The 27,292-nt window shown below is 31.1% G+C and overlaps 3 protein-coding genes across 6 annotated transcripts in view; 1 reads left to right on the top strand and 2 right to left on the bottom strand.

Moving 5' to 3' along the window:
- The window catches only part of LOC146539005 (sialin-like), an 18,226-nt gene extending 1,755 nt beyond the window's left edge, over positions 1-16,471 (bottom strand). The window contains exons 1-5 of one of the 4 annotated variants that reach the window (XM_085185637.1): positions 16,279-16,471; positions 3,329-3,455; positions 1,888-1,978; positions 814-1,053; positions 64-369 (exon numbers count right to left, since the gene is read on the bottom strand). In XM_085185637.1, coding sequence (XP_085041763.1) covers positions 64-369; positions 814-1,053; positions 1,888-1,978; positions 3,329-3,455; positions 16,279-16,369 — 855 coding nt within the window. In that variant the 5' untranslated portion in view covers positions 16,370-16,471. Of the gene's footprint in view, positions 1-63; positions 370-813; positions 1,054-1,887; positions 1,979-3,328; positions 3,456-13,596; positions 13,782-14,455; positions 14,611-14,694; positions 14,833-16,278 lie in introns of those variants that run through there. The other 3 variants (XM_085185641.1, XM_085185640.1, XM_085185639.1) reach the window with 3 other exon arrangements.
- On the top strand, positions 14,720-25,663 carry Hacl (2-hydroxyacyl-CoA lyase). Its single transcript, XM_085185636.1, has 12 exons — positions 14,720-14,934; positions 16,465-16,583; positions 16,967-17,108; positions 17,855-18,012; positions 19,936-20,082; positions 20,416-20,638; positions 20,981-21,141; positions 21,453-21,638; positions 21,964-22,149; positions 22,606-22,708; positions 23,093-23,225; positions 24,750-25,663. Exons 1-12 carry the CDS (start codon positions 14,925-14,927, stop codon positions 24,967-24,969), a joined length of 1,788 nt encoding a protein of 595 aa, XP_085041762.1. The 5' UTR covers positions 14,720-14,924; the 3' UTR covers positions 24,970-25,663.
- LOC146539003 (uncharacterized) lies at positions 25,558-27,292 on the bottom strand. The gene is made up of 5 exons (XM_085185642.1): positions 26,959-27,292; positions 26,660-26,852; positions 26,342-26,471; positions 25,905-26,052; positions 25,558-25,797 (listed from the first exon to the last, which is right to left on the bottom strand). The coding sequence occupies exons 1-5, from the start codon at positions 27,188-27,190 to the stop codon at positions 25,748-25,750; spliced, it is 753 nt and encodes a 250-aa protein (XP_085041768.1). The 5' UTR covers positions 27,191-27,292; the 3' UTR covers positions 25,558-25,747.

The raw sequence follows: 27,292 nt of genomic DNA, 5'->3' as shown, positions 1-27,292 counted from the left end.
TAAACAGATAATTAAATAGTATATATTGCACATCTGTTATTAAGTGTACAACTTGACACCCACCTTTGTTGTTTTTATTTTATCGCCCAGCGCATCTATGATATATTTCTTTTCGGTGACAGTAATTCTTGGATGATCAGCCGGCGTATCGGCTACAAGATACCACCAAAACCCGGCCCAAATAAACGTCAAGGCAGCTGGCACGTAGAAAGCTGACGCCCATCCGAATCTCTCCAACAACGGCCCAGTAAGAGACCACGTAACTACTGTTCCTAGAGTCCCTCCCATCAAAGCACTTATAAATTTTCCTTTTTCATCTGGAGGCGCCCAACGAGCCACCAAAACGTGTAAGGCCGGATATACAAAACCCTGAAATTTATATAAAATTACAAGACATTAAATTGTTTTTATTTTAAAACTAACACGGTCGCGGCTTCGCCCGCATGCACTACATAATTATTTATTTTCTCATCTAAATTACTTTCGTGATCATTTTAAAGACAATATCCATACATTGATAGCTAAAGTTTCAGCCGATTCAATAAAATACTTATTAACGCAGCAATGTAATCGCATGCAGTTCTTAATTGACAACTTTTTTATTCATGAACCGATTGAAATAAAACTAACGCTAAATGTGAAGCGAAATACAATAGAAACTGTATTTAAGTCGGTTAAGCCCTTTTTGAAATGAGCTCAACGTTTTATATAATTTTAATATAGTTATGATTATTTGTCTTAAAATGTAATCTTAAACTTCCACTACTAGAAAAAACAAGAATTTTGGTATATAATTCATAAACATATGCTTACCCCAGCAACGCCAAGTAAGAATCGTACAGTTACTAGGAAAACATAATCAACTCTTGCAGCGAGGGGACTTATGGCAGTCAAGAACGCACTTGCTAAGGAAGTTACTAGGACCACATATCTCGGACCCCACCTCTCCGCAGCCATCCCACCCACTAGAGACGTGATGGGATAACACCAGAAATACGCCCCAAGAATTGTTGCCTGCTGGTTTGCAGACCAATCGAATGTTCCACCTAAGACCTATAAAAATATACATATTTTATATCAAACAATTTATGTATTTATTCAAATATTAATTACAAGTTTGAAGAACTACAAAAATATTTTATAACTGGATTAGTACAAGTACAAGTCGCGCAGGGGCACAAAGTGTGGGTTCAATCCCATCCTCGAGGAAATTAAATATTTATTTAAAATTATATTTCCACTTCGTTGCTCTGGTATCGAGGCAAAGCGTGGTATTGAGTTCTGCCACTCTACACGCAATGCCTCCAAACGGCGAAAATTGGGGAACGGAGTGTCTAAACACTACTTCCCCCCTGCCTACCCTGCTGCGTCCGGGGTACAGCGTGAAGCTGCACTATATTTTTTATTTACTACAAATACAGAGTACCTATGTGTCCATTATGAAGATTACAATACTCATAACAAAATAATTATACCTAAAGGTACACATGTGTTAAGATAATGGCTAAGAACGTAGATACCTATGTCTTGTAATGACCAACGAGTCAACATTGTATAAAATAAAAAAATAAAAAATTCATGAATTTCACGCTGTATCCCGCAGTCCGTTCCCCACTTTCTGCCGGCAGAACTCAACGCCACGCTTTGCCTCGACACCAGAGCTAAGAAATGGAAATATAAACGTAAATAAATATTTCACTTCCTCGAGTGGGAATCGAACCGACAACCGTCGCGTTACAGTCACACCCTTGTGCCCACCGACGTATTAAAATAACAAAATAAATATTTCAGCTTCGATCTGGCAACACGAAATTCAGTAAATGCTGTATTCGCGTAAAAAGCAGTGTATAAAATGGAGCACCACCATATTATAGCACAAAAAATTACCTCTCTTGGTACTTCTCTAACATCAGCGATGTCAACATGCTTAAAAGTTTCATTTAACGCACGTTTACTAGGTCCACATTGAGATTTCGACCTGTGAAATATAGTGAAATAAATAATTAAGAAATTAAAGAAAGATAATAAGATCTTAAATATTATTTACGCATATTAAAATCTATAGATATGAAGCAGGAGTAGCAGGTAGAAAACCGTTCAAAAAGGCGTCTATAATTCCAAAATATTGTGGAGATATGAAAATAAGTAATTATGTATATACGTATATAAAAATACCTTAATATACGTATTAAAATATATATTAAGTTTAAAAAAACCTAATATTTCAGAAATAGTTGTATTGTGGATAAGGAAAATTGTAAAAGAAGCTTAATTGCGCTCTTTAATTTCACCCGCAGAAATCTTTTACCTGTTTACATTTTACTCAGAAAACTAGAACAACTTGTTTTACAATTAGATATTACTATCTATTTATAGCGTAAAAGCTAACGACCGTTTAGGAATGCACATATCTGCCTGGTTAAGTTATTAGCTATCGGGTTCATTAAAGTCATATAATAAAGAAATAAATAAAAAATAATATACCTACGTATATATACTTAAAATGGTACTTTAAATCAGATAAAAAGAACATATTATAAGTAATAATTATAAAATTCTTTCAGCAAAAACATTTTTTGACACCTATAGTTTCAATATTTATTAAGACGTTAAAATACATATTTTTTTAAAGTATCATGAAATTACACGTATAACTTTGTATTATTGCACAAAATCAATAGCAGAAAGTTAATATTTATATTTGACAATAAATAGACATGAACCTACTTACTACGTTGCGAAAGTGTTACAATATTTTGTCATATTTTAATATTGTATTTATTTAATTTTTGTTTCAACAATTCCAAAATTAGCTACTTATCAACTTTCATTGTATTTTATTTTTAAATGCTACTTAAACTAGGCTTATACTTAGAATTTTATCCAGTTATTTAATTTCTAAGCAGCTGCACGAATTTGTATAGCCGTTTTCTACATATTAAAATTAATATCTATTAACATAATTTTTGAATAATTTATAGACCATAGTATAACAATTAATAAGTTTTGTGCAATCGACAGTACTTGCACAGTCAACTTAAGCAAAATGGCGGGAAAAATATATTGTGTTAAATGTCAGCAGGAAGTACCTACATATAGTTTAATTTAAGAAATTTATATTTATATGTTTATTTTCTGAAATTAAACAAAGAATATATCTAAATAAGTGATAAATAATACGAAGCTGGGACAAAACACTTATATGTATTGACTAACACTTCATGAATTACGCATACTTTGTAAAATATTTTCTTGATAAACTATAATAAAACTACTTTAAGATAGATGTAGATCTTGTACTATAAATAATAGGTATTTTTCTACTTACGAGATATTTTTAGCGGGGTGTGGTACCATTGCAATCAAATTCAAACTCATATTCACACGAAGCATGTAAATCACCCAGCAACTCGTGAATATCATTATCCAAAGATTAAAACGCACCGGGATTACATCTGTAAATAAACTTATTATATAAGTGTGCTTTTATTTAAACTGTTAGCTACGTGTGATTGTCAGGCGATAAGTCGTGGGTTCGATTTCTTCTCGAGGAAATAAAATATTTTAATTTCTTCGCTCTGGTGTTCAGGCAAAGCACGTTGAGTTCAGCCACTCAAAACACAATGCCTTGAGAATTTGGCGGAAAGTCGAGAGCGGAGAGTCTTAACACTAGACGCCTGCCTACCCTGCAGCATGCGGGATAGAGCGTGAAGCGGGAAAAAAATAGCTACAGTTTATTAAAACGTGTATTTTTTTTATTAATTTTAATAAAATATGTATGTTAAGCAAATTTATGATATAAGAGATATTTAAAAAATTATATAATTTATTTAGTTTAAAAATAAAAAACGTAACGTTTGAATTAAATTCGATATACTTAATAATTATTTGATTATATTTAATCAAACTTATAATTACTTAAGCACGTTGAAGTCTTTTCTTCCATAGTAATAAGAATATTTAATATTTCCTATTAATTACATTATTTATTTGTAATAAACTAATTAAATAACTTTGAAAGTCTCTCAAAATATATTCCAAACTATAAACACTCTTTCTAGTGTCACAAAAAAATGTTTAATATAAATATTTTTTTTAAATTAAAAGATTAAATATCAATTTTATAGTCGCTATAAGATTGTGTAATTGTAAAAATCGTTATAAACATTGCATAGAAATAAGAATGAGACAATAATGACAAATATATATGACAATAGCATATGACACTTTAATTATTTATGTTAAACCTTTATATATAGATTATAATAAACTAATAATAATAAACTTTTTATTTTTACATGTCTATTCATACAGCTGAATGAAGTATTTTATATTTTCAATAATAGCGTACATTTTAAACAGTTACAAATTAAATTTATCTATTTTATAATTACAACTATGGAGAATGATTCAAACTCTTTTTGTACCATATAATTTTAATATAATATTTGTTGTATTGTTAATTAGGGGCCTGCAACGCGACGGTTGTGGATTCGATCCCCACCCGAGGAAGTGAAATATTTACGTACTTAACACTAGGTTCCCTTTGCCCACCCTGCCGTATGCGGAATACAGTGTGAAGCTGATTTTTTTGATTGTTAATTAATTTCTCCATCACATTCAAACACAAACCCAGTCCAGAGCCAATACAAAAAGCCTGTCTCATATAATTCTAAATAACTTTGTATTAATCTAAAAGTAATTCTTTTCTTTTCTTATTCTTTTTCTTTACAACAGACAAGAGTTATTTAAATATTATTAACTGTAACTGATGTTATCCTCTAATATTGAACTTGTTTACTAAGTGGTTAGCAACTTGGGCTACCACAAGGTCGTACCACATCTCCCTATCCGCGACCGGTATGACCTAATACCTATAAAGCTTCAGTATTTTTTGTCTAGATATGAATTAATCTATTCTTGTACGTATTTAAAATCATATATATGTGTATATCTTCGGTATGTTTATACTATTGATGTTATTATTCACACCTCTTATTTACATATATTTTTCCTGAAATTAACTGACATGACACTTATTGGCACATATTACCTCGAGTACAAAGGCAAGAAGGCAAGGCAAGAAGTAAAGGGATGTAGGAATTGGGGGGGTAGGTGATCCCCTCGCGCACGTTTTACATTTAGAAGTCGCCGTGCGCCGCCTAAATATATAAATAATTAAAACAATATCAACACACACAAATCAATCAACGAAGAAAGATCGACATCATCGTTTCAATAATTAATTAAATTGTTATTTAAATGCAACTTAATTATACTAACTCAAGAAATGCATATAATAATAAAATTTTGATAATCGATTATTAACAATTTTATTAAGTTAGAGTGCCTTTCAATGTAATGAAGTATTTAATGTTGTCATTTCATTGCTCTGGTAACGAAGAAAAGTACACCGTCTAGTACTCAACGCGTAATGCCTCAGGAATCTGGCGAAAAGTGGCGAGTGTTGAGACACTCCCCACTTTAATGTTAAGACATTAACGTAGTGTCTTAACATTAGATGCCTATGTTTCCTCTGAAGTAAAAAAATGTTGAAAAAAAAGGATTATAAAATACTCCGATCTCTAACTAAGAACATTGTATTGTTTGATGTTTGGTGGAACTAAATATCTTACATCGTCGTTTAAATAGATGAGGCAAAAAAAAATGTTAAAATTGGAAATTTACTCAAGTCCTACTTGAGTTTTGAGCCTATTCTAATAATAATAGTGAAATCTTATCTAACTTCTTCAATTTTTTTTTAATTATTTGTTATTATTTATTATTTCAAATGCAGCAAATTAAATTTCCCTATGATTTTTCTTTTAGACTAGGAGTCTCCAAATGCGGCTTCGGTCGATTAAATATTTTTTATCATAATTTACATTCAAATTTTGAAGAAGTAAGATTAGGTTTCATTTAAATGAGCCTAAAATTATTACTAATACAATATATACATATGTATATCTATGTGTTTCTGGGGGAATAGCTACTAATTTTATGAACACAGACTGTGTTAGAGAAAAAGAAACAGGCTCATCAGGTCTAAGAAAAATAGCTATCCAGTTATATCTTCTGCACTGCTATTTATATCTTCATAGAATTTAAAAAAAATCTTTATTTAGAGCGTAAGTGTTGGCATGTAGAGTCACCTGCCGTCTGCGGTCCAAGCAATTATCATGTACATATTTGTTAGGAAGGCATCTTTGTATAGAAAAATATTGGAAAAAAGTTATTTTTACACATTACACTGTTTTTACTTATTTATTTTATCTACTAGTACGAGAGCACTTCTATAATAATTATTTGATGTAATTATTGAAGCTTAAATAATTACCAAAAGACTTAAATTTTATATTTTAAGACGTCACTTACGTCCTTTTTTGCGTATAATCCATTTATTTTATGATAAGTGCAGAATCACGTTAAAGCACCTATCTCTCAATCCGCAAGAAACATTTACGAGGTGACATTATGTCGATCGTCCGACCGAGCCTAATCGCTCTTAATAATACTATGTATTTATTATGAAATTTTGCACTACATCACAAGCGGAGTGACGCAACAGCTAGAGCCTTATTTACAGTATAATTTATTATCATACGTTCTTAAGATATCTCCTATGTTGTATTTTTATATAAATATTTTTTTTTAGGCAGAGGGAACCTAGTGTTTAGACACTCCGTTCCTCACTTTCTGACGTATTCTGGAGGCAATGCGTATTGAGTGGCAGAACTCAACGCCGCGTTTTGCCTCGACACCAGAGCGAAGATATGGAAATATGTACGTAAATAAATATTTCACTACCTCGAGTGGGGATCGAACCCACAAGCGTCGCGTTACAGTCACAGCCTTGTGCCGCTGCGCCACGACGCCCTCAACATGTTGTGTAAAACACGTTGTGTTTATCTATAAATTCCAAAAGATGAATATTATAAGGAAGCACGTTGATTTATTTCTATACTGACGAAAATGGCAATTCGAGTGTGTTAATTAAATTGACGATAGGTTTTCCTTGTTTACCATGCACTTAATAAAGAAATATGTGAAATGTAGGAACTATAGCATAAGCCTATACTAATCAAGTAAATGAGGACACACGCCAGAGGGTCCAACCAAGTTAAAAAGCTGGAAACAGGCAATGTGTATTTTCAAGCTACTTTTAGGTATTTTATAACTCGTCAACAAATTAGTCTACATACGTGAAATTAAGTACAGGTTCTTTTTACCATTGTCAGGGACCAAATCAAATATTAACCTCACAATCCAGTACAAGCTGGAAGCACACTAGCTTGTAAGTATAATAAAACAGAACATTTAGGTAAGTTATCGAATGAAATTTAGATGTTGAATGTTATACCGAATGAACACACAAATCGGCATTCACATACATGTCCCATTTTTGTCCGAAAAGTCGGAAACGACGAATTACTTCACATTGAACTTGGCTTTCACTTTACAATTACGTTTATGACGGGATAGCAACTACATGATTAAATGGTTTACATACATCTCTTTCGTATGATTAAAGAAAAGTGTAACTAACTATTTTAATCAGAATTGTGATTTATAGCAATTGTTACGGTAGCTTGCTTACTCGCTAAGTCACGCGTAATTTTTCTTAAAATGACAAATTATGTTCTAATGTGAAATCAAGAATAGTTATTATTTTATTACGCGTCCTAGGAAATACAAATTTAAATATGCTTTTGTCTTGAGTTACAAATTTTACTAATGCTATGTAAATCTTATAACTAAATAGGGATTCATTTGCTAAAAATCTTTTTGTTTTAAAATCTTTTTAAATATACCTAGTAATAAACCAAAGCACCAAAAAAACGAACTAGAATGAATAAATATAAATTAGACAATTTTTTTGTCTTTATTTATTGGTTGAAGGAATAAATTTATATACATATATTTGATTAAGAATTTGAATACTTCTTTATTATTTGTAATATTTCTATTCGGCCTGTATCACTATTATCTATACTATAATATAATAAAGCGGAAGAGTTTGTTTGTTTGTTTGTTTGTTTGTTTGTTTGTTTGTTTGTTTGTTTGTTTGTTTGTTTGTTTGTTTGTTTGAACGCTAAGATCTCTGGATCTACTGGTCCGATTTACTATGTTTTTGTTTTCTATGAAAGCTGCATTCTTCAGAAGTGCTATAGGCTATATAACATTACATTACACATATGTACTAATAAATTAAAATACTTTCTAATTTGACATGCAATTTATTCTGCCATGTTAATAACAACCGTCGTTGCTATGCAACGGTTTGCAAAGTTTCTTTGTTGTTTTAAGAAAACGTCACCCAAAATGAACTTATATTTTGATATTCATCCTTATAAAAATAAAATATATTATATAATTTTACGAAAGTTAAGTTCAAGCAGGCGTAGCCGCGTCCGGGTCCACTAGTATTTAATAAAGTTTCCATCAATAAAAAAAAAACTCTACCTACATAAAATCTTTTATTAGATTTATTATTTATTTCATAGTATTATATTTAAATAAATGAAGATATTTACAATTCTACAAGTACCTATATCATACAATAATGATCTTTATTTGGGTTTTGCATTATTCGTTCAAATACATACTATTTGTTCATTTCGAGGTCACCTAACAAAACGCCATGACATTGAAATAGCCTCACTGATTAATGTGGGTACTTCCTAAAAAAACGGCTCGAGTTAATGGATATAGGAAAAAATATAGGACATATTAATTTTCATCAGTCAACCAGTTTATTATTAGTAAATTATTAATTTATAAGTTGTAGAAACGTAATAAAACTAAAAAAACCTGTCACTCTTAATATATGTAATAATTATTCAATTTTTAAGATATAAAAATCGAATTCTAAGAACCTCTTTTGTGTTTGATATGAATTTACATTTTCAAGAAACATAATTGATATGAAATCAGCATCTTTGATTTTCTATGAAATGTGGTTGGAGCACTTGATCAATCACTCAATCGGAATGTACTACTTTTTACGCATCACTATACACTAGATTTAAATAGTTAATTAGTTTAGACCTACATTTTATTTTATTTGAGGCCAGTCGCATGGGCATTCGCGACATGTTGACGATTCCCACTCGAGAAATTGAAATATTTAATATTTCTTCGCTCTAGTGTCGAGGCAATTTGCTCTGGTTTTGAGTTTCGCTAATCAACATGCAATGCCTCCAGAATTCGACGGCATATGGTGATGCTAAAAAATGTACTTCTTACTAGAAGAATAAAGATTTCAATAGGAAGTTATTTAGATAGATGTTCTATGAATTTCGCAGGCCGACACGGCATTGAAAAAATAATAATTAAACAGACTGTGGTATGAAATATCTAAGCTATATATATACCTACAAAAATAAAAAAAACTATAAACACATAAGACCACGCACCGAGCAATGAAGTCATTAACCGAAATACTTTCACCTGAGGCCTCAATGTACCTACAGGCTACAGGACAAGTGTTCTTATTGAGTACACGTTAGTAATTTTCCAGTAAGCCGCCGTTAAGATATCTTCATAATCACTTCAAACCTTACACTCTCAAGACCGAGATCGATCTTAAGATGCAGTTTTCATTAATAGATGTGTGATTTTTGAATGAAAACGGCATCTCAAGATCGATCTCAGAATTGACAGCGGTTTATAAATACGGGCCTTAAATGTATTTTTAATTCAAATACATTATATTTTGTATTAATACCTAAATCAGAAAATCCAATAATAGTTTGACTTCTATTTGTTTCTAATGAAGTACCTACCTACCTACTTATAAACTGAATATTACATACATTATGTATAGCCTCATCTCTCTATAGAGGTAACTAAGAAAATAATGTTAATCTCAGATAAAAATTCTATAAAATCACGTTCTGTTGTTACGCATAATTGAAATTTTCTTTTATCGTTTGCATTCTTTTGCGTCAACAACGCGCAGGTATTTGATAACAGAGTACTGTTTAAAAGTAGTAAATTGCTTACATTTCTGCGAAATTTATTCGACGTCGGCTTGTAAGCTTATATGTATTAAGTTTAAATTAAAGCTTTTAGTATAAAATAAGTTACTCATATAAATAAATATCTATAAAAATAAATAACTTAGTAATAATGCTATACTTAAGTTTATTTATTTAATGTATGTAATCAAAACACTATGTTAAAAATCCAATAATTATTAAGAACCTTCACAAACAAGACAATATGTCAATAATAAAAAAAACCTAATAAAAAAAATTATACTGTTAGTTATCGACAAACTTTAACTAGGTTATTTCAGTAGGTCATTTACCCATATGTATGTATGTATGTATACGACGATATCTCATAATATTTCGACAGAGCACATTGTTTCACCCCTCTGAACACAGCTATCAATTGTTATTCAAAACATGAAGTCAAACGTAAGTAAAAGTATCATGTCTCGGACGCCGTGTGGAAATTTTTAAACAATATGGCTAATATTTTCATAATAAACGAGTTCAATTGTAATATCGACATCCTTACAATTTAATTAAATTAAAAAAAGCTCATATAAAAAAAGAAAAGCCAGGAATAAACCAAATCCAAAGAATGTGAAGTTTGTGCTAAGCATAAATAAATGGCAATTATTATTTTTTCTTATAAGTGCAAATTTAGACACTGCAAAATATGTAGCTTTTTTAGCTTCACGCTGTATCCCACACTGAGCAAGGTAGGCAGAGGGAACCTAGTGTTAAGACACTCCGTTCCCCACTTTCTACCGAATTCTGGAGGCCTCGACACCTGCCTCGACACCAGAACGAAGAAATGGAAATATAAACGTAAATAAATATTTCACTTCCTCGAGTGGGGATCGAACCCACAAACGTCGCGTTACAGTCACACCCTTGTGCCGCTGCGCCACGACGGCCTCGTGTAAATAGCACGCGGTAACAAATGGCATTGCCTTAACCAGACCCAGATCAATAAAAATCGTACAAAAAATTAATAGCATGTACATTTGATGATTGTATACGATCTAAACCTAAGTCTAGTACTCCAGGTGCCGAATTCTTAGTCAGAAGGTATGAGCGAAGCCTCATGTCCGAGATCGATCTTGAGATGCAGTTTTCATTCATAAATTACAATCTATGAATGGTTGTACGAATGAATGAATATGGTTTATAAATGCGGGCATAATACGGAAATGATTTGCATTTAACGCAAATTCCGAAACTTAACGGCAAGCTTGTTTTTATTACGGATAAACAAGAATTTTAGAAATTACGGAGATTTCTAAAAAATTTGGCTTAATGTGTATACCTACATTCCACATCACAATTTCCTCTAATAGTAGAAATATCAAAAACTTAAATGTTTTTTTTATTTATCGTCGTTCGTATAAGGGTTCTACGATATTGTGATTCCGTACTTTGTAATGCATCCACGTTCTTTGTAATATATGTAGATCTGATGTCTCACCGAGAATCGCATTTTAATTGGAAAGCATTTTAATTTTGTATGAGGTTAAAACGAAACTAATAAGTAAAACAGTATTATTAGTTTGGTTGTATGCTCGTTTTTAGGGTTCCGTACTTTTTAAGAAAAAAAGGAACCCTTATAACTTGTAAGATCGCTTTTTGTCCGTCTGTCTGTCTGTCAAGAGCCTTTATCTCAAAAATTCTTGGACATATCAAGCTGAAATTACAAAAAAAAATGCCTTAAAAAGGAGGCAAAATTGGGCAAGTGAGGTATCAAATGAAATGGCTCTGGCTAAGCTAAGCTTGAATTTCAAAAAATTTCTTACTGAACCCTCGGTGAACGAGCCCGACTCGCGCTTGTCCGGTTTTTTTCTTATAAAATAGATATTATGAGAAAAAAATATTTTTGGGAGTTTTTGCATTTTTTAAATTGAATTTTACAAATATTAATTAAGTTATTATGAATAAAATGAAGGCCGAAGATACAAGATTACCTTGTTTTAAAAATATATAGAATATTTGTACTTGCATACGTCTATTTATATTTATATATAAAGATTGAGGAAATTATATCAAAAATATATGAACAACATCTCTATCATTTTAAAAAAATCTTATTGGAAAATACATATGAAATTTGATATGTCATGTTATAGATATCATACACAGTTTATCCTTTTTAACATATAATTTGCGTTTAGTTTAGTAAATGAAGAGTTTACCAGGAAAAGTATACGTAAAAAGGTAAAATATTTTTCTATATTAATATACGTAGTACGTTTATTTTCTTAAAGCAAGTAAATTCTTTGTACCTATTATTATTATCAGCTCACGTTGTATCAGAGTAGGTAGAGGGAGCCTACTGTGACACTGACACTGACACTCGACTCCCCACTTTTCGCCGAATTCTGGAGGCATTATAGGATGCTCGATATCAGAGTGAAGAAAAGAAAATATTAAATATTACAGTTCCTTGAGTGGGAATTGAACCTATAACCTTCAATGCTTGAAGTCACACTCTTGTGAAAATATATTTAATTTAACAAAAATATTTTAAGCTGTAATTATAATATCTAGTAGATATTCAAGTTATTTACCAAATGAAACAATCATTTTATTAATTTTGTGATAAAACTTAATAGTTACGCCAAAGTACTCTATATAACTATTTTATTAAGTTTACATGTTTCAAAATAATTCAACACACGATGGTCGCAAATATGAATCACTCGGAAAATATTGTGATATATATATGATAATATGTTGATATATATTGACATTTAATATTCTCATATGATGCTTCTATTAGGAAAATCGTGAATTAAGTATTTTTACTATTTTAATATATCCATACAATATAGCTCCACTTAGGGAAACAATAAATCACCTAATCACCAGTTTTCCAATTTTCTGCCAACAAAATCAGTTGGCAGCAAAAATATTGCCGTATGAAGAATGTACTATTAATATTTATTACTGATGGGAAAATATTTCTTTAACCTGTATAGTTCAACATTAATACTGAGATAAGGTGCCGTCTTTTGCTGTATCCCGCACATAGCAAGGAAGGCAGAGGGAACCTGAGAACCTAATGTGAATACATTTCGATTTCTTTCGTGTAATTTGCACTAAATTAAGTGCAATTTAATTTCAATTAAATTATTTTGATGGCTCTGATAACCGCTGTACCACTATTAGTAAAATACTCTGTGAAAAATATATCTTTCTATATGTACGTTGCCAACTCTTACTTAACCAGTATTGCTTAATATAAAACTAATAATTTTCCTTATCGATTTCGCGTAATAGCCAGAAACTTTCTATTCGCAGGATGAAATTATATTCTCGATATGATTTAAATATTTTATATGTATCTATAACATGTTATTTATATTTATATTATATTAAAATACACATAATATGTTACTGCTACACTGGTTATGAAAGCATAGTGCTTTAACCTCAGTAAAAATAGTAGGTTCAAAACCGGTAAAAATAACTACGAGTAGCTAGTGCTCGTGAGTATACCGTAATTTATATTCTATTAAAATAAAAAAAAAATTCATTATGTAAAAAAAAACTATAAAATTTTAATGAATTAGGGTAAATCAATATAAAACAAAATATCACTCACCGAATATCTTTAAACTGATCACAGCCATTATTATATTTTTTTTTATTAAATATAATTGGTAAAACAAAAAAAAATCATATATTAGATTAAATTAATTCATTTTGAACATTTTAGCTAGGCCTGTCAACCGCGCGAAGCGTTCCGGAGCGAGTGCTGTCGCGGGCGCACTATCCAAGTAACGTATGAGCTAACAACAATAACAAGTAGTTCCAAACACTCAAGCGCTACAGCCTAGAGGTATTCTGCACGTATACGATGTTTTGCGTGCAAAATTATCGTATGCCTCGTCAGAACTAGAATACGTCGCCTATTCGGAAATTCCGTGATATTTTATCTAGTCCGACTTACTTTTTTTTTATAATTTATTAAGATATTTTAAGTTTTTCATTTTGTTAACTGAGTGATGCAAACAGAAAAAAAAACAAATTAATGACGGTTAACGAAATACAAATACATGTGTAAATAGCTGTATAAATTTGAATTTGGAATTCCTAACCAAGGAGATAAAATTTGTGATTAAAGTGGCCAGTACGACAAAACACCAATTTTATATGTAAGTATTTTTTTTTATATGTAAGGACCTAATATTTAGATAGAGAAAAGTAAACTGACTTACCGCTAATTTTCTTTAGCAGCTAAAACCGATAAGGTAATATAAGGAGATTTCTATTTTATATTATTATGAAATATTGTAAAATGAAATGATGAATGAATATAAATGATGAATAAAAAGCATTAGATATTAAGTCTTGTAAAAAATGGCCGCCTTTCAATATAATGTATTTCTGTTTTATAAATATAACAATTTAAAATCAATACAATCACAGTAAACAGATGAAATGAAAACTTTTCTACTTACAGCGCATGGTGCCAACTTGCGATTACTTAAAAGCAATTTTTATAAGCAGAAATAAGAGATAGTTTAACAGATAATTAATTCAATAAATTCCAACTTGTAAATGTAAATATTAAAATATACTTTCACACATGCACCTTTACTATGAGCGAATAATATTTATTAAAAACTAACTTATATTTTAAGTGGGTAGGTTACTAAAGTTCGTAACCTGTCTACATAAAAAATAAGTTATATCTCACCGTAATTTAATAAATTCAAGTGGTGGTTGGATATAAAATTCTAAATCTAATTTGATAATATACGACGCGTTATATCTTCGAAAAAAAAAACGTGAAACGGCCTTTTGTGATTTAAGTTGTCCAAGATTGTTCACGTCGTGAGTCTTAACGCCTTTACACCAACTAAAATATCCTGCTTCTGTGCACTAATAAAAGGAGAAAATCACGGAATAATAAAGATTTCATCTAGTATGGGACTAGGTAGGTTGAAGAATAAATTTTGTTATGCAAACAATATTAACTAGAAACAATATTATTATACCGTAAATAATGTATATAATAGAACGTTACGTTACATAAAATAATAGTTTATTAAGTAAGATTTATAGTGAAGTCAGTCAGGATCTATTTAAAATAAAGTATTGTATAAGAATTGCATTATAAATAATTTGACGTAAAAATCTATAACATTCGTGACTTAGATGAACGGCGTTTTTTAAAGATTTCAAATATTTTAATTCTTATTATATAGAATGTATTAATTTAAAATATGTATTTGTATAGTTGTTGTATGTGGTTAAGAATGAATAAAATACGATATACTACGGCGATAATTAATAGAATATTTAAATATTTTTACGCTAATGCAATATTATTTTAAAGAAACATTAAATTTCACTTATCATTTATTTTTTAACATGAGATAAGTACCTCAGTTTTTTGATAAAGTTTCAAATTATAAAAACATTAATATTTAGTGGCGCCATCTAATTTATATTTTTTTAAATTGACAGTACAATTACTGTTGGCAATTGTTAAATAAAGTGACATCTATAGAATTTCTGCAAATAAAAACTACCATAATATATAATATTATATATAATATTAATAGTATGTATGGCTGAAGTACAGTAAGAATGTTGCCATGTAAAACAGAAGACTTCATTCTAATTATTGCTAGTATAAGCATGGCCCTTTTATTTATTTTTAATATTAATGTAATAATCTAATAATATAATATAACATCGATACTAAAAGATAATATGATTAAAGATATTATTCTAATATAATGTAAAGATGATATATTATAAAAGAAATAGTTAATTTTACGTACGGCAAATGCCTAAACATCTTAACAACGAAAATATTCTTATTTATGATAATAAATAACCTAACCATGTGGAAATAACCTAACACTACACAAATTTTACTGTAAACAATAATCATGACCTGATAATATAAAAGACAGCTCAAAATATATATTTTTTTCTTTTATATATTATTCGCAATATTAATAATTTGTCTTTTTATTATATGTGACGTACGAACGTGAAGTACGAAGACTTGGCAATACTATACAATTGCACTTTGATGACAATAGCAAAAATAAAATATATATGAAGATATATAGCTACAATAAGCGTAATATATATCTATATCTACTTACTAAAAAAAATATCTTATAAATTATTAAAATTATCTGTCCAAAGTTCAATCTATTTTTATTTCTTTAGATATAATATAAAAATCAAAGACAGTGTAATATTATACTTTGACAACACACGTTGTTTATATTTATTGAAAGTAATGTTTTTATCCACTTACCTAAGAATTTTATTACTTTCAAGATAAACATAAAAAATTTTCGCCCTGCAAGTTTTACCACCATTTTGCTGATTATCAGTAAGTTCCACATTGTTATAGAGGGGATTTTAGATTGTAATATTACACTCTGTTGTTATTTATTTTTATACCACTTGTATACTGTATTAACGTGTAAAATGTTTTTAGGGCGATTTGTATCACGATTGCCTTTAGTACATCGAAGATATTTTCACGTTTCGCAAACTCTGAAACTAGCTATGGGGATCGACGGTAACAATATACTAGCGGAAAGCTTAAAAAAGCAGGTATACTTTTTTAATACTTTCTCTATGAAAAAATCCGGAAGGGGATAAAACTTATTTTATATTTGAAATCTTTTATTTATAGTGTAAGACACGTTAGTGTATGAAAATGAACTTTGCGATTTTGCGCAATAAAACGTTCGTGTCATATTATATTTTCCGATTATTTACTATATGTGTATTGTGTATTTTGAATATTAATTAAGTAATGTTCTTGTATCTATTTGCTTTCATATTGAAAAAGAATATGACTAATAAATAAATAATAATAATAAAAATAAATTATATTTTGTAAATTGAATTATATTGAAAATTTTAAATATCTGTTTTATAATTAATAACAATATATTTTTATAAAGTTCTTAACCAAACAATAATTATTTTAGGGTGTTGAATATGCATTTGGAATTGTTGGTATTCCTGTTATTGAAACATCACTTGCATTTCAAGCCGCTGGTATAAAATATATAGGTATGAGAAACGAGCAGGCGGCATGCTATGCTGCACAAGCTATTGGATACTTAACAGGTACATTTTACTTTAATGTTTATACCAATTAAAATATTAAAAACATTATTAATTTAATTAAAGAAACATTATTCTTTTTATCTTCTCTCGAGTGTAGATTATATCCATAATCTATTAAAACATTTACATTAGATCATTAGTATCTTGATATATTACTATATTAATTAGCTGTGTATAATAATTATTATTTATTATGAAATTAATGATAACATTATTAAGAGGTGTTAAATATGTAAGAAATGTATCCTTCTACATTAAATTAAATGAGAAGATCCAAAATAGAATTACAAGCAAACATTATTTTATATTTTTCACTTTATGTTGAATGCAATAAAGAATATTATATATTTTATGTTTTTGTAATTAGTACAACTAGGTATTATTTTCCATACAATGCTGGAATGTGACAGAGTCTGACTGTAAGCCCAATAGTTGTCAGTTTAATCTTCAATCGAACGAATAATAATTATTTAAATTGCTTTTATTTTCCCACTCTAGATACAGGAAGCCCGGCTTTTAGTTTTCCTAGTTATGTCTCAAATCATCATGTCCTTGTAAAAGAGTATGGAGTTGAAACACATCATACATCTAGTATGAAAGTCTAAGGGGCAAGATTTTTAGTATGGTTAACTTTTTATTATTTTGAGTCTAAATTCAACAACCATTTATGTAACCCTTTACATACCATAAAAGTAAATGCAAAAAAAACACAAGTAACACAATTCTAATATTATGGTATTTTTTAGGTAAGCCTGGCATATGCCTAGTTGTATCTGGCCCAGGTCTTTTGCATTGTATCGGTGGTATGGCAAATGCTCAAGTCAATTGTTGGCCTCTTCTGGTGATTGCGGGTTCTTGTCCAGAGGATCATGAGGGGATTGGAGGCTTCCAAGAATGGCTCCAGGTATTTAATATATAAATATTATATTAATATTTTTTTATTTTTTTATGATATTCAAATTATGGTACCTAATTATAATAATGTAAAGAATAATTTTAAAACTTTTTATTTTACGAATTATGTACAAACATTATTGAAGTTGTTAAAATATTGTTTTTTTTTTGTAAGTTTTATTATTATGAACGCATCGTCATCATGTACGCTGTGGCTTAGTGCCACAGCGTGGGAGACCGTGGTGGATTGGATTCCCTCTCAGGGGTGTGAATTCATTAATATTTTCATTTCCTCACTGACAAGACAATGCGCGGCGTTGAGTTACGCCACTCGATAATTCGGCGCTAAGTAAGTTTCTTAACACTAATTTTTCTCTGCCTACTCAACTAAATGCGGGGAAAAGATTGAAACTAAATAAAATATATAAATATTAAATTGTAAAATCCACGTCGACATAAGAAACGACTCAAAGTAATGAAAGTGTTATTTATGAACTTCCTCATAAACTGTTTTTGTTTCTCATGGTCATAGATTTAAATCCGATATTGTAATTAAAACAATACAATTTTAAACCGTTTATATTATGCGTTGCATGCATCTCGCCTTTAATTGAGTATAAAATATAACACACGTTTAGGATTAGTTTATCTAAAACTATTTTTGATGATAAAATAAGCGTCTTATATATTATAATTATTTAATATTAAATTCCCATTAAAATATATTTTAAAACTAATTTAGGCATGCGTCGTTGAGGTCGTTGTGGTGTAGCGGTCCGGTGCGGTGTCCGAATGTAACCGTGACAGCTATGAGTTCAATTTACGGTCACAAGAATTTATTATTATTATTTCCTCGTTTTGGTAATAAACCACAAGATACGAATTCTCAACAATTGGGCGTCTGAAACGGAAGTGCCTGAAGGTTAGGTTGAACTAGGTTCCCTCTGCCTACCTTGTGGGATACAACTAAGGCTGTACAAAAACAGTAATCAGTACAATTGCAAAGTCAAATAATCCTATTACATTTCCACATAGCAATATATAGGTACTTATAGCTTATAATAAAACAAATTGATGTTCGTGTTGGTAAGATTAGATAGTGTTTGAATAAATGCTTATATCTTACGTAAAAACGTTTTTGATATTAGGCCTGATTATGTTATTATGAATGACGAAATGATATTAAACGATATTATTTTTTATTAATGTAAAAACCAATTTTGTTTTTATATCGCGTCATTAGCATTTTTGCCTGCCGTGGAAATCAACTTAGTGATAAGTCACTCTGTTCTCTGCTTTCGCCTATTTAGAAACATTGTGTGATGGATATCCAATAGCAAATTTTATGTAATTAGGCCGATGTATTTTACGCCATTGTGGCCTGGTAAAGCAGCAATTTTCGATGCATTTGGCGTGGGTTCAATCTCGTCTCAATGAAATGATATATTTTTTTTACTTCCTTTACTGTATTATTGTAAAAGCAATAAAAAATATTTCTCAATTCAATCAAGCTCATTAAAATTGTATCACAATGCTTTGTCTTATTACCAGAGCGAGGGAGTGAAAGTAGTTTATTGCCCCGAGGAAGTATCGAACCGAGAATTTCTACAGTACTCTCAGTAGTCCTTTATTTATATTGCGGATATTTTTATATTTTGAGGCCAGTCGTGACGCGGGGACGAATGGTTGTGGGTTGAATTCCTACTCGAGGAAATGCAATATTTATATCTCCATTTCTTCGCTCTGATGTCAAGGCAAAACGCGGCGTTGAGTTCCGCCACTCAACACACAGTCCATCCTAAAATTCGGGGAAAAGTCGGAATAGAGAGTCTTACAACTTGGTTCCGTCTGCCTACCCTGCTGTGTACGGGATACAGCGTCTTTATTCGTTTATTTATATTTAACTAATCATATAATATTACGTATTACCCAGGTGGAGTCCAGCCGCCTGTACTGCAAGTACGCGGCGCGGCCGCCCTCCCCCCGGCTCATCCCGCTGCACGTGGAGAAGGCGGTGCGCTACGCGGCGGTCGGGCGGCCCGGCGTCTCCTATCTGGATATGCCCGCCACTTTGCTCACGGTAATCATTTATATCATAGATAATCATTTATATGTATTTATGTTATGTTTTGCTTTAAACATAAATTATGTGTTTATGAATTTGTGTTTGAAAGAAAGATATGAAAGAGCGAGGAGATGAAAATACTTAGTGTTTCATTCCCTCAAATGGAGTCCGAACCCACAACCGTCGTGTTTACAGTCGCACGCAGACGTGAATTGATAACAATTATACATTTATAACTTAGCACTTGAGTTTGTTTATAGAATGCTAAATCTCCTTAACATTATCATTACTGGTAATTATAGTACATATAAGAAAAATATAAAATATATCTTATTCTAATCCTAATAGGCTGAAGCAGATGAAGACAAAGTTCCTTTAGACTTCTACTCGGCTGAAGCACTAAGGCTAGCGCATCCGGACCCCGCCCTCGTGGAACAGACAGCAGATCTCATATCTAAGGCTGAAAGACCTCTAATTATTGTTGGCAAAGGAGCTGCTTTCGCAAAAGCTGAAGATTCCATTGGGAAACTAGTGGAAAACACCAAAGTTCCATTTTTACCAACGCCTATGGGTATGTTTTATTGAACTAATTCTTCTTATGAACATAATTATGTATTTTTATAGAAGTGCGCTATCGTGGTGCAGTGGCAGAACATCTGACTGTAATCTAAAGCTGAAAACATTATTAGTATAGTGATGGCTATTATTTAATAAAGTGATTTTTTAGGGTAGATAGATTGATTCGTTTTTGGTCCAATCTCAGTCTGTTAAAAATGCTTTTATATGAGAAACTATTTTATCATTTTATCATTCCGTTCCAATCACGCATATAATTTTTTTTCACATAAAAGCATATATCAACAGACAGAACAAACCTTGTGAATCCTTCCTGATAAGTTCTTTACTTTTCCAGGTAAAGGTGTAGTACCAGATGAGTCTCAGTACTGCGTGTCCACCGCTCGCACTCAGGCATTGCTTCAGGCTGATGTGATTCTCCTGCTTGGTGCTAGAATGAACTGGATGCTACACTTCGGTCAGGCCCCACGATATGCACCCAATGTAAAAATTATACAGGTAATGTTTGGTTTATATTGTTGTTAAGTACATAGTAATTGTAAATGGTAATTTAATGCTTTTTCCGATTTCGCAAAATATAAATGGTATAAGGCCATGGTGGCGAGAGTTCAAATCCCACTTGGGGAAAAGAACTATTATTATTTTCTCGCTCTGGTACCACGATTTGAAACTCGAGCATAAAATGGCCCTATGAACTAGGTTCCCTCTGCCAACTCCGCTATATGTGGGACACAGTGTGAAGCAAAATTTATTAAATCTCAATATAATTACATAATGACATGTAGTTCTATCCAAATATCTTATTTCAGGTGGACATATCACCGGAAGAATTTCACAATAGTGTGAAATCCGAAGTAGCTGTACATTCCGATATAAATCCATTTGTGCAAGCACTTACGCAGAAGCTGTTGCAGAAGAAATACTCTTTGCCAACTAGCAGCGCTTGGTGGCAATCGCTGAAGGAGAAGCAGAAGAAGAACAAAGAATTTGTCGCGGTAATTAATTTATTGTACCAATTTTATAAATATTGTGTTAATCGGAATATTGTGTCATTTTAAGTTCCGCGCCAAACAATCAATAAACGAAATTCATGAAATTACCTTAAGAATTAAATAAATCTAATTAGGAAGGCAACTTGAAATATATTATTACAAAATATAATTGTTTACTTTATTGTCAAAAAATATGAAACATATAATTTAAAAACTCAAAATGTATCATTACGTTTCGCAATTCAAGAATTCTGCGGAAAGCGGGAAATGGAGTGATATGAGCGGGATTTAGTGTTTATACAAGCCAAAACCATTTTTTCTTTTTCAGTCACAAGCGAATAACTCTTCAGTGCCGTTAAACTACTACGCAGTATTCAAAGCAGTTCAAGCAAGTATTCCAAAGGATTCGGTCATAGTGAGCGAAGGCGCCAACACCATGGACATAGGGAGAGGCATGCTCCTCAATAACAAGCCCCGGCATAGGTTGGACGCTGGTACCTTTGGTACTATGGGTGTAAGTATATAATTTCTATATTTTTTTTGGGTCAAATGCAGACCTAAGGGATCAAAGGGAACCTAGTGTTTAGGCATTCCATTTTTCTAGAGACGGAAAATGAACGGACGAATGACGGAAAAAACATTTTAATTGGTTCATAATGTATAACTATTATGCAGCTTTTAAATAAATCGGAAAGTTTTCACGTTTATGGGGAATGGGGGGGAAGGTTCGATTCCCATTTATGATTTTTTTTATTTTTAAATATTTCCCAGTTCTAGTATACAAGGCGTGGCATTGAATGATCTCCGCTTTCTGCCTTTTTAAACTTTATGAACTCAACGCCACACTGTCTTTGAAATGAAAATAATTAATTATAGTTCAAAGCTCCTGCCGCTCCTACTGCTCCTACTGCGACGTGACGGCTTCATTATATTAATGATAATGGATTTTTATTTTTTATTTATATAACAGGTGGGCCCTGGTTTCGCGGTAGCGGCAGCACTGTGGTGTCGCGACCACGCGCCTGAAAAACGTGTCATATGTGTAGAAGGCGATTCAGCGTTCGGTTTTTCAGGTACATTATTATGTGCCTATATATTATATCAATATACTAAGAGTGGGGCCGCCGTGGCGCAGTAGTAGTACACTTCGGTTGTGGGTTCTATATTGCGTTAACGAAATGAAATATTACCTCGCTCTGGTAAAAAGACATATCATCCCGCAGTCTCGAAAATTGAACAGAAAGTAGGGAGCAAAGTCTCTTAAAACTATGTTTTCTTTACTGGGAAGGTGTGCTATATTCATGGATACAGCGTAAAGCAAGAAGAAAATGTACAGAGGTGAATTTATATATTGTATCACAACACTTCTGTTCCATACTTTCCTCTGAATTCTTGAGATATTCTATGACACAAAGATTTTTATATATTATATTATTTGAATTTGATTTTTATTGCAGGTATGGAAATTGAGACTATGGTCCGCTATAAACTGCCAGTGATCATTGTTATAGTCAATAACAATGGTATATACAGCGGGTTCGATGAGCAAACTATGAAAGACATCCAGGAAATGGGCGAAATCACTCAATGGTAAAATAATATTTTAATTTACATTGATTTCATATAGAATATAATACATTTTAGCAAACTAGTCTACAAATGAAAATATTGAATCTTTTTCTTAATTTTACTTACACTTGTTTGCCTACTGAAACACAATGCTTGATAAAAAACCCTTGTAAAAAAGCAGCTTTTTTAGCTAATGCTTTTTTTCACATAGCTGTAACAGAGGGAACTTAGTTTTATCATTCTGTTCCTCACCTTCCGCCCAGTTTTAATCATAGCGTGTTGAGTGGCTTAAAGTGGTCTTAAATTCCGCCACTCAAAACTGGGGGTTGCATAGAGACTAGACTTACTTTAAATTGAAACAAATATAAAAGAGACTATTTTAACATAAAATTTTTTATATATTTTAATGTTAAAATAGTCTCTTTATTTATTTATTAAAAACTTTTATTTATATATGGACCGTTTATTTTGAAAGTGGTGTAAGTCCATTTTAGAAAAAAAATGAGCTATCACGTAATTCATGCTTAATTTAATGTATTTTTTTTATTTATAACAAGTGCATGTTTAATTTCTCAAAAAAATCCCATGTTTTGTACAACTCAAAATCGGTCGGTAAATGAAATTGCATAATCATTGATTATGAAAGTGGTGTAAGTCCAATTGACAGAGGTATAGCAGATGGATGCCGATCTGTGTTTTGTTGTTTTTCATTTATTTTATACTAGCTGTGTCCCGGGGACGATTTGCATTGTTTCCCATCCGTGTTTCCACTACTCGTAAGTTAAAAGATAGATATTTAAAAAATTGAGAAATGTATTAGATTTTTCTAATTTTATATTATTTAGTAGTTAAATTTTTAAATAAAATGTAGCCTATGTACTATTCCAATTCATACTCTAGCTGTGTATTAAATTTGAAACCAATCTATTACGTACTTTTGGCGATACCTTTACCCAAATAAAAATACTTACAAACTTTCAGACTTATAATATTTATAGGATTACGTGTGATATGTGATATGAAAAATGCCAAAATGCCAGACCTATTACGTACGAAAAATATAAAGTCATGAAGCAGCTACTATCCTATTTGAAACACTACCACATGCAGAGAATAAGTAAATTCTTGTAATGACAATATAATTGCCGTCTAAAATAAAATTTTATGTGTTGTTATGCGTATTTGTAAACAAAATGATATGAAAATGAAGTATATTTTAAGCGATATTTGATTTTTCAAAATTGAAATTAAACGATTTTTACAATTGTCTAATTTTGAAAGTGGTGTAAGTCCATTTGCAGCACATAAATATGTGTTATCGTAGTCTAATTAGTCAAAAACAAATTTATATTAACAAATTAAATGTAGATAAAACAATAGAAACAATGCCAGGCCTCATATGATTTGCCTATATTTTTAAATCAACAAATATACTAACCTTTAATTTTCTCGACACAAAAGAAAATGGACTTACACCACTTTCAAAATAAATGGGCCATATATCTATATATTTTATGGACATTGAAACACATTTATTTTTTTCAGCACTCCACCAACGTCACTAACAGTGGAAGTAAGATATGAGAAAATGATGGAAATGTTTGGACAAAATGGCTACTTCTGTCGAACAGTTGAGGAAATAGAGGCTGCCATCAAATCTGCATTAACTGTTACTGATAAACCAAGTATTATTAATATTGCTATAAGTCCCCAGGCTAATAGAAAACCACAAACATTTAATTGGTTGACTGAGTCAAAATTGTAATGTAATTATTAATTTTGAACTTTTTTTAATACATGAATGGTGGTCCTTACAAAATGTTAGTAAAGTCACAATTTTGTTTAAAAAAAACATTCCTATACAAGCCAAATAAAAGAAGTGTTATTCATACAGCATTAGGAGTTTATAAATGCAGGTTTGAATATATTTTAATATAAGCTTATGGTAAGGGTACTTGTATTATATGAATTAAATATTTTTATTATGTAATATATGTATTAAATGGGTGTAAATTTTGTATAAGGGGATAGTTATATTTTTATACATTCAAAATGTCAATGTTGTTTTCAAAAATATGTTAAGTAGTTTATAAGTATACAAGTTGTTTTGATAATAAAATTATCATGAGTTTGATGTGTACAGAGACAATATTTTATTTCTTTTATAATACTGTTAATGTTTTATTTGTTTTTTTTTTATATTTTATTTAACAAGACTTAAATATATAGATCAATATATCTGTACTTTTGTAGACTGAAAGTAACTTGTATTTTAGCATTTAAAGGTTATAATAGTGGTTGTGAAATATGCCTTATTTTTAATATATGGGTATGAAGGATTTAAAAAAAATCATTTAGTTTAATTTATATATTGTCTGTCTATTGAGTCACATCACATCACATGTTTGTATAAGTTGAACTTAAAATATATATTAAATACATTTTTATTATAAACTAAATCCCTGTATTTCATTTAACTGCTGTAGCAAATGAATCCATTGTGTTGGTTGTCTAAGCAACTGAAGATGACTGGGGTAAATCCTTCACATCTTGCTGAGGCAGCCAATCAAAAAGTTTTCTATCACAGTTTGAGCTGAAATTTAAAAAAAGTGTAACAATCAAATATAAAAAGCTCTTTTCGACAAATATTTTTTTTTTATAAATAATTATAAATAGATAAAAACAAAAAAGTTTACCTACCCAGTTTACAGTTATTGGTTGTGGTCAGAGTGTAGGCATCTTGATCAAAGTCATTAGTGAGAGTCAAGTCAGCCCCTCGGATGAGAAGTTCATTGCAAGTGTACGGAAAATCTGCAGCCGCTGCATACATTAGTGCTGTACTGCCGGACTTGGGGGAAAAAAAAATACATCAGATTAAACAAATTATTTATTATTAAAATATTTAAGCACACTCAGTGCTTTGGCGGTGTCCTAAATAAAAACGCAATAATTATGGGGGTTTGATTAACATTTAAGGGCAAATTACGGCTACCACTTAACACAACATTTTGAATTTGGCCAGAGAATAAGTGTATTGAAAGTAAGTACTCTGCCTAACCTGCCATGAGGGATAAAGCTAAACAAAATTAGTTACTTTTCAAAACAATATATATCAACTGCAAAATAAAATTATTTACATCATCTTGAATATCAGCGTCTGCTCCTTCTATCAAAAGAAATTTCACAACCTCATGGTGCCCCCCTGCAGCAGCTAGATGAAGAGCCGTCTCACCCTCAGGACCTCTAACATTGACATTGGCACCACTCCTGAAATATTCATAATTATATCAAAAAAAATATTTCTTTGTTTGGTACAGATAGTTTATACCCACAACATAATATCACACCCATAAACCTGTATATTCTACTATTATACATAAAACAAAAGAATAAGTTATCTAGGACCAAACACCCACTCAACCTATTTAAAGAACAATGGAATAGGCAGTTCTTACCAAACAAGGTCCTGACAGCTATTTAATTGTCCATAGCTAGCTGCCCAATGCAGCGCCGTGAGTCCATGCTCGTCCGTGATATCAACATACTGCTCCAGTTTCACGTCCTCCCGGGTTACTTCTCCGCGACCAGCCTTCGCGTGAAAGCTACAATCGGGCTGGGGCAATTCGGGGACTCGCGCCTGCGTATTACCTAAAAGCACGACCTTGAACTCTTCAAAACTAATTCAAGTCCTAACAAAGGATAATCGATAAAGACTTAATAAACTAAGATAATATTGGCTAAGAAAAATCGTCACCTCTCTGCAAGTTGGTCAATGCGGTGCACTGTACTGATTTATATGGCGTAAATGCACTTTTCCGGATTCCATTTAAATTAGGCGCCCATCGCTGATATCCACCACTGCCACTTTTACTACTATCTTGACTTCCAGATTCAAAGTCACATTTAAAGTTATCGGCATTTTCATCTTTTTCTTGTTTTATATCAATAGTTTTCCCTTCGTTTTTAACAGATATACCTTCCTCCATTTTTGCATCTGTCAATAACAAAAGCAAAAGGAAACCTGAATTCTGAAAGTTGGATAGTGACAGTTGAATATTTGACAATTATGATTGCAAATACTATTAATT

Source organism: Heliconius melpomene, chromosome 5 (assembly GCF_056956725.1).
Source record: "Heliconius melpomene rosina isolate 202511_hmr_F chromosome 5, ASM5695672v1, whole genome shotgun sequence".
In the NCBI taxonomy this organism is placed as follows: Eukaryota; Metazoa; Arthropoda; class Insecta; order Lepidoptera; family Nymphalidae; genus Heliconius; species Heliconius melpomene.
Note: the sequence above shows the minus strand (reverse complement) of the source record. Positions and strands in the feature narration are given on the sequence as shown.

Coding starts and splice junctions, on each gene's coding strand:
- LOC146539003 (XM_085185642.1), bottom strand. CDS start 27,190: ATGGAGGAAGGTATATCTGTTAAAAACGAAGGGAAAACTATTGATATA. Junction 26,472..26,659: donor AGCTGTCAGGACCTTGTTTG/GTAAGAACTGCC, acceptor TGAATATTTCAG/GAGTGGTGCCAATGTCAATG. Junction 25,798..25,904: donor AACCAATAACTGTAAACTGG/GTAGGTAAACTT, acceptor TTTAAATTTCAG/CTCAAACTGTGATAGAAAAC.
- Hacl (XM_085185636.1), top strand. Junction 20,639..20,980: donor ATTTTTACCAACGCCTATGG/GTATGTTTTATT, acceptor TTACTTTTCCAG/GTAAAGGTGTAGTACCAGAT. Junction 21,142..21,452: donor CCAATGTAAAAATTATACAG/GTAATGTTTGGT, acceptor ATCTTATTTCAG/GTGGACATATCACCGGAAGA.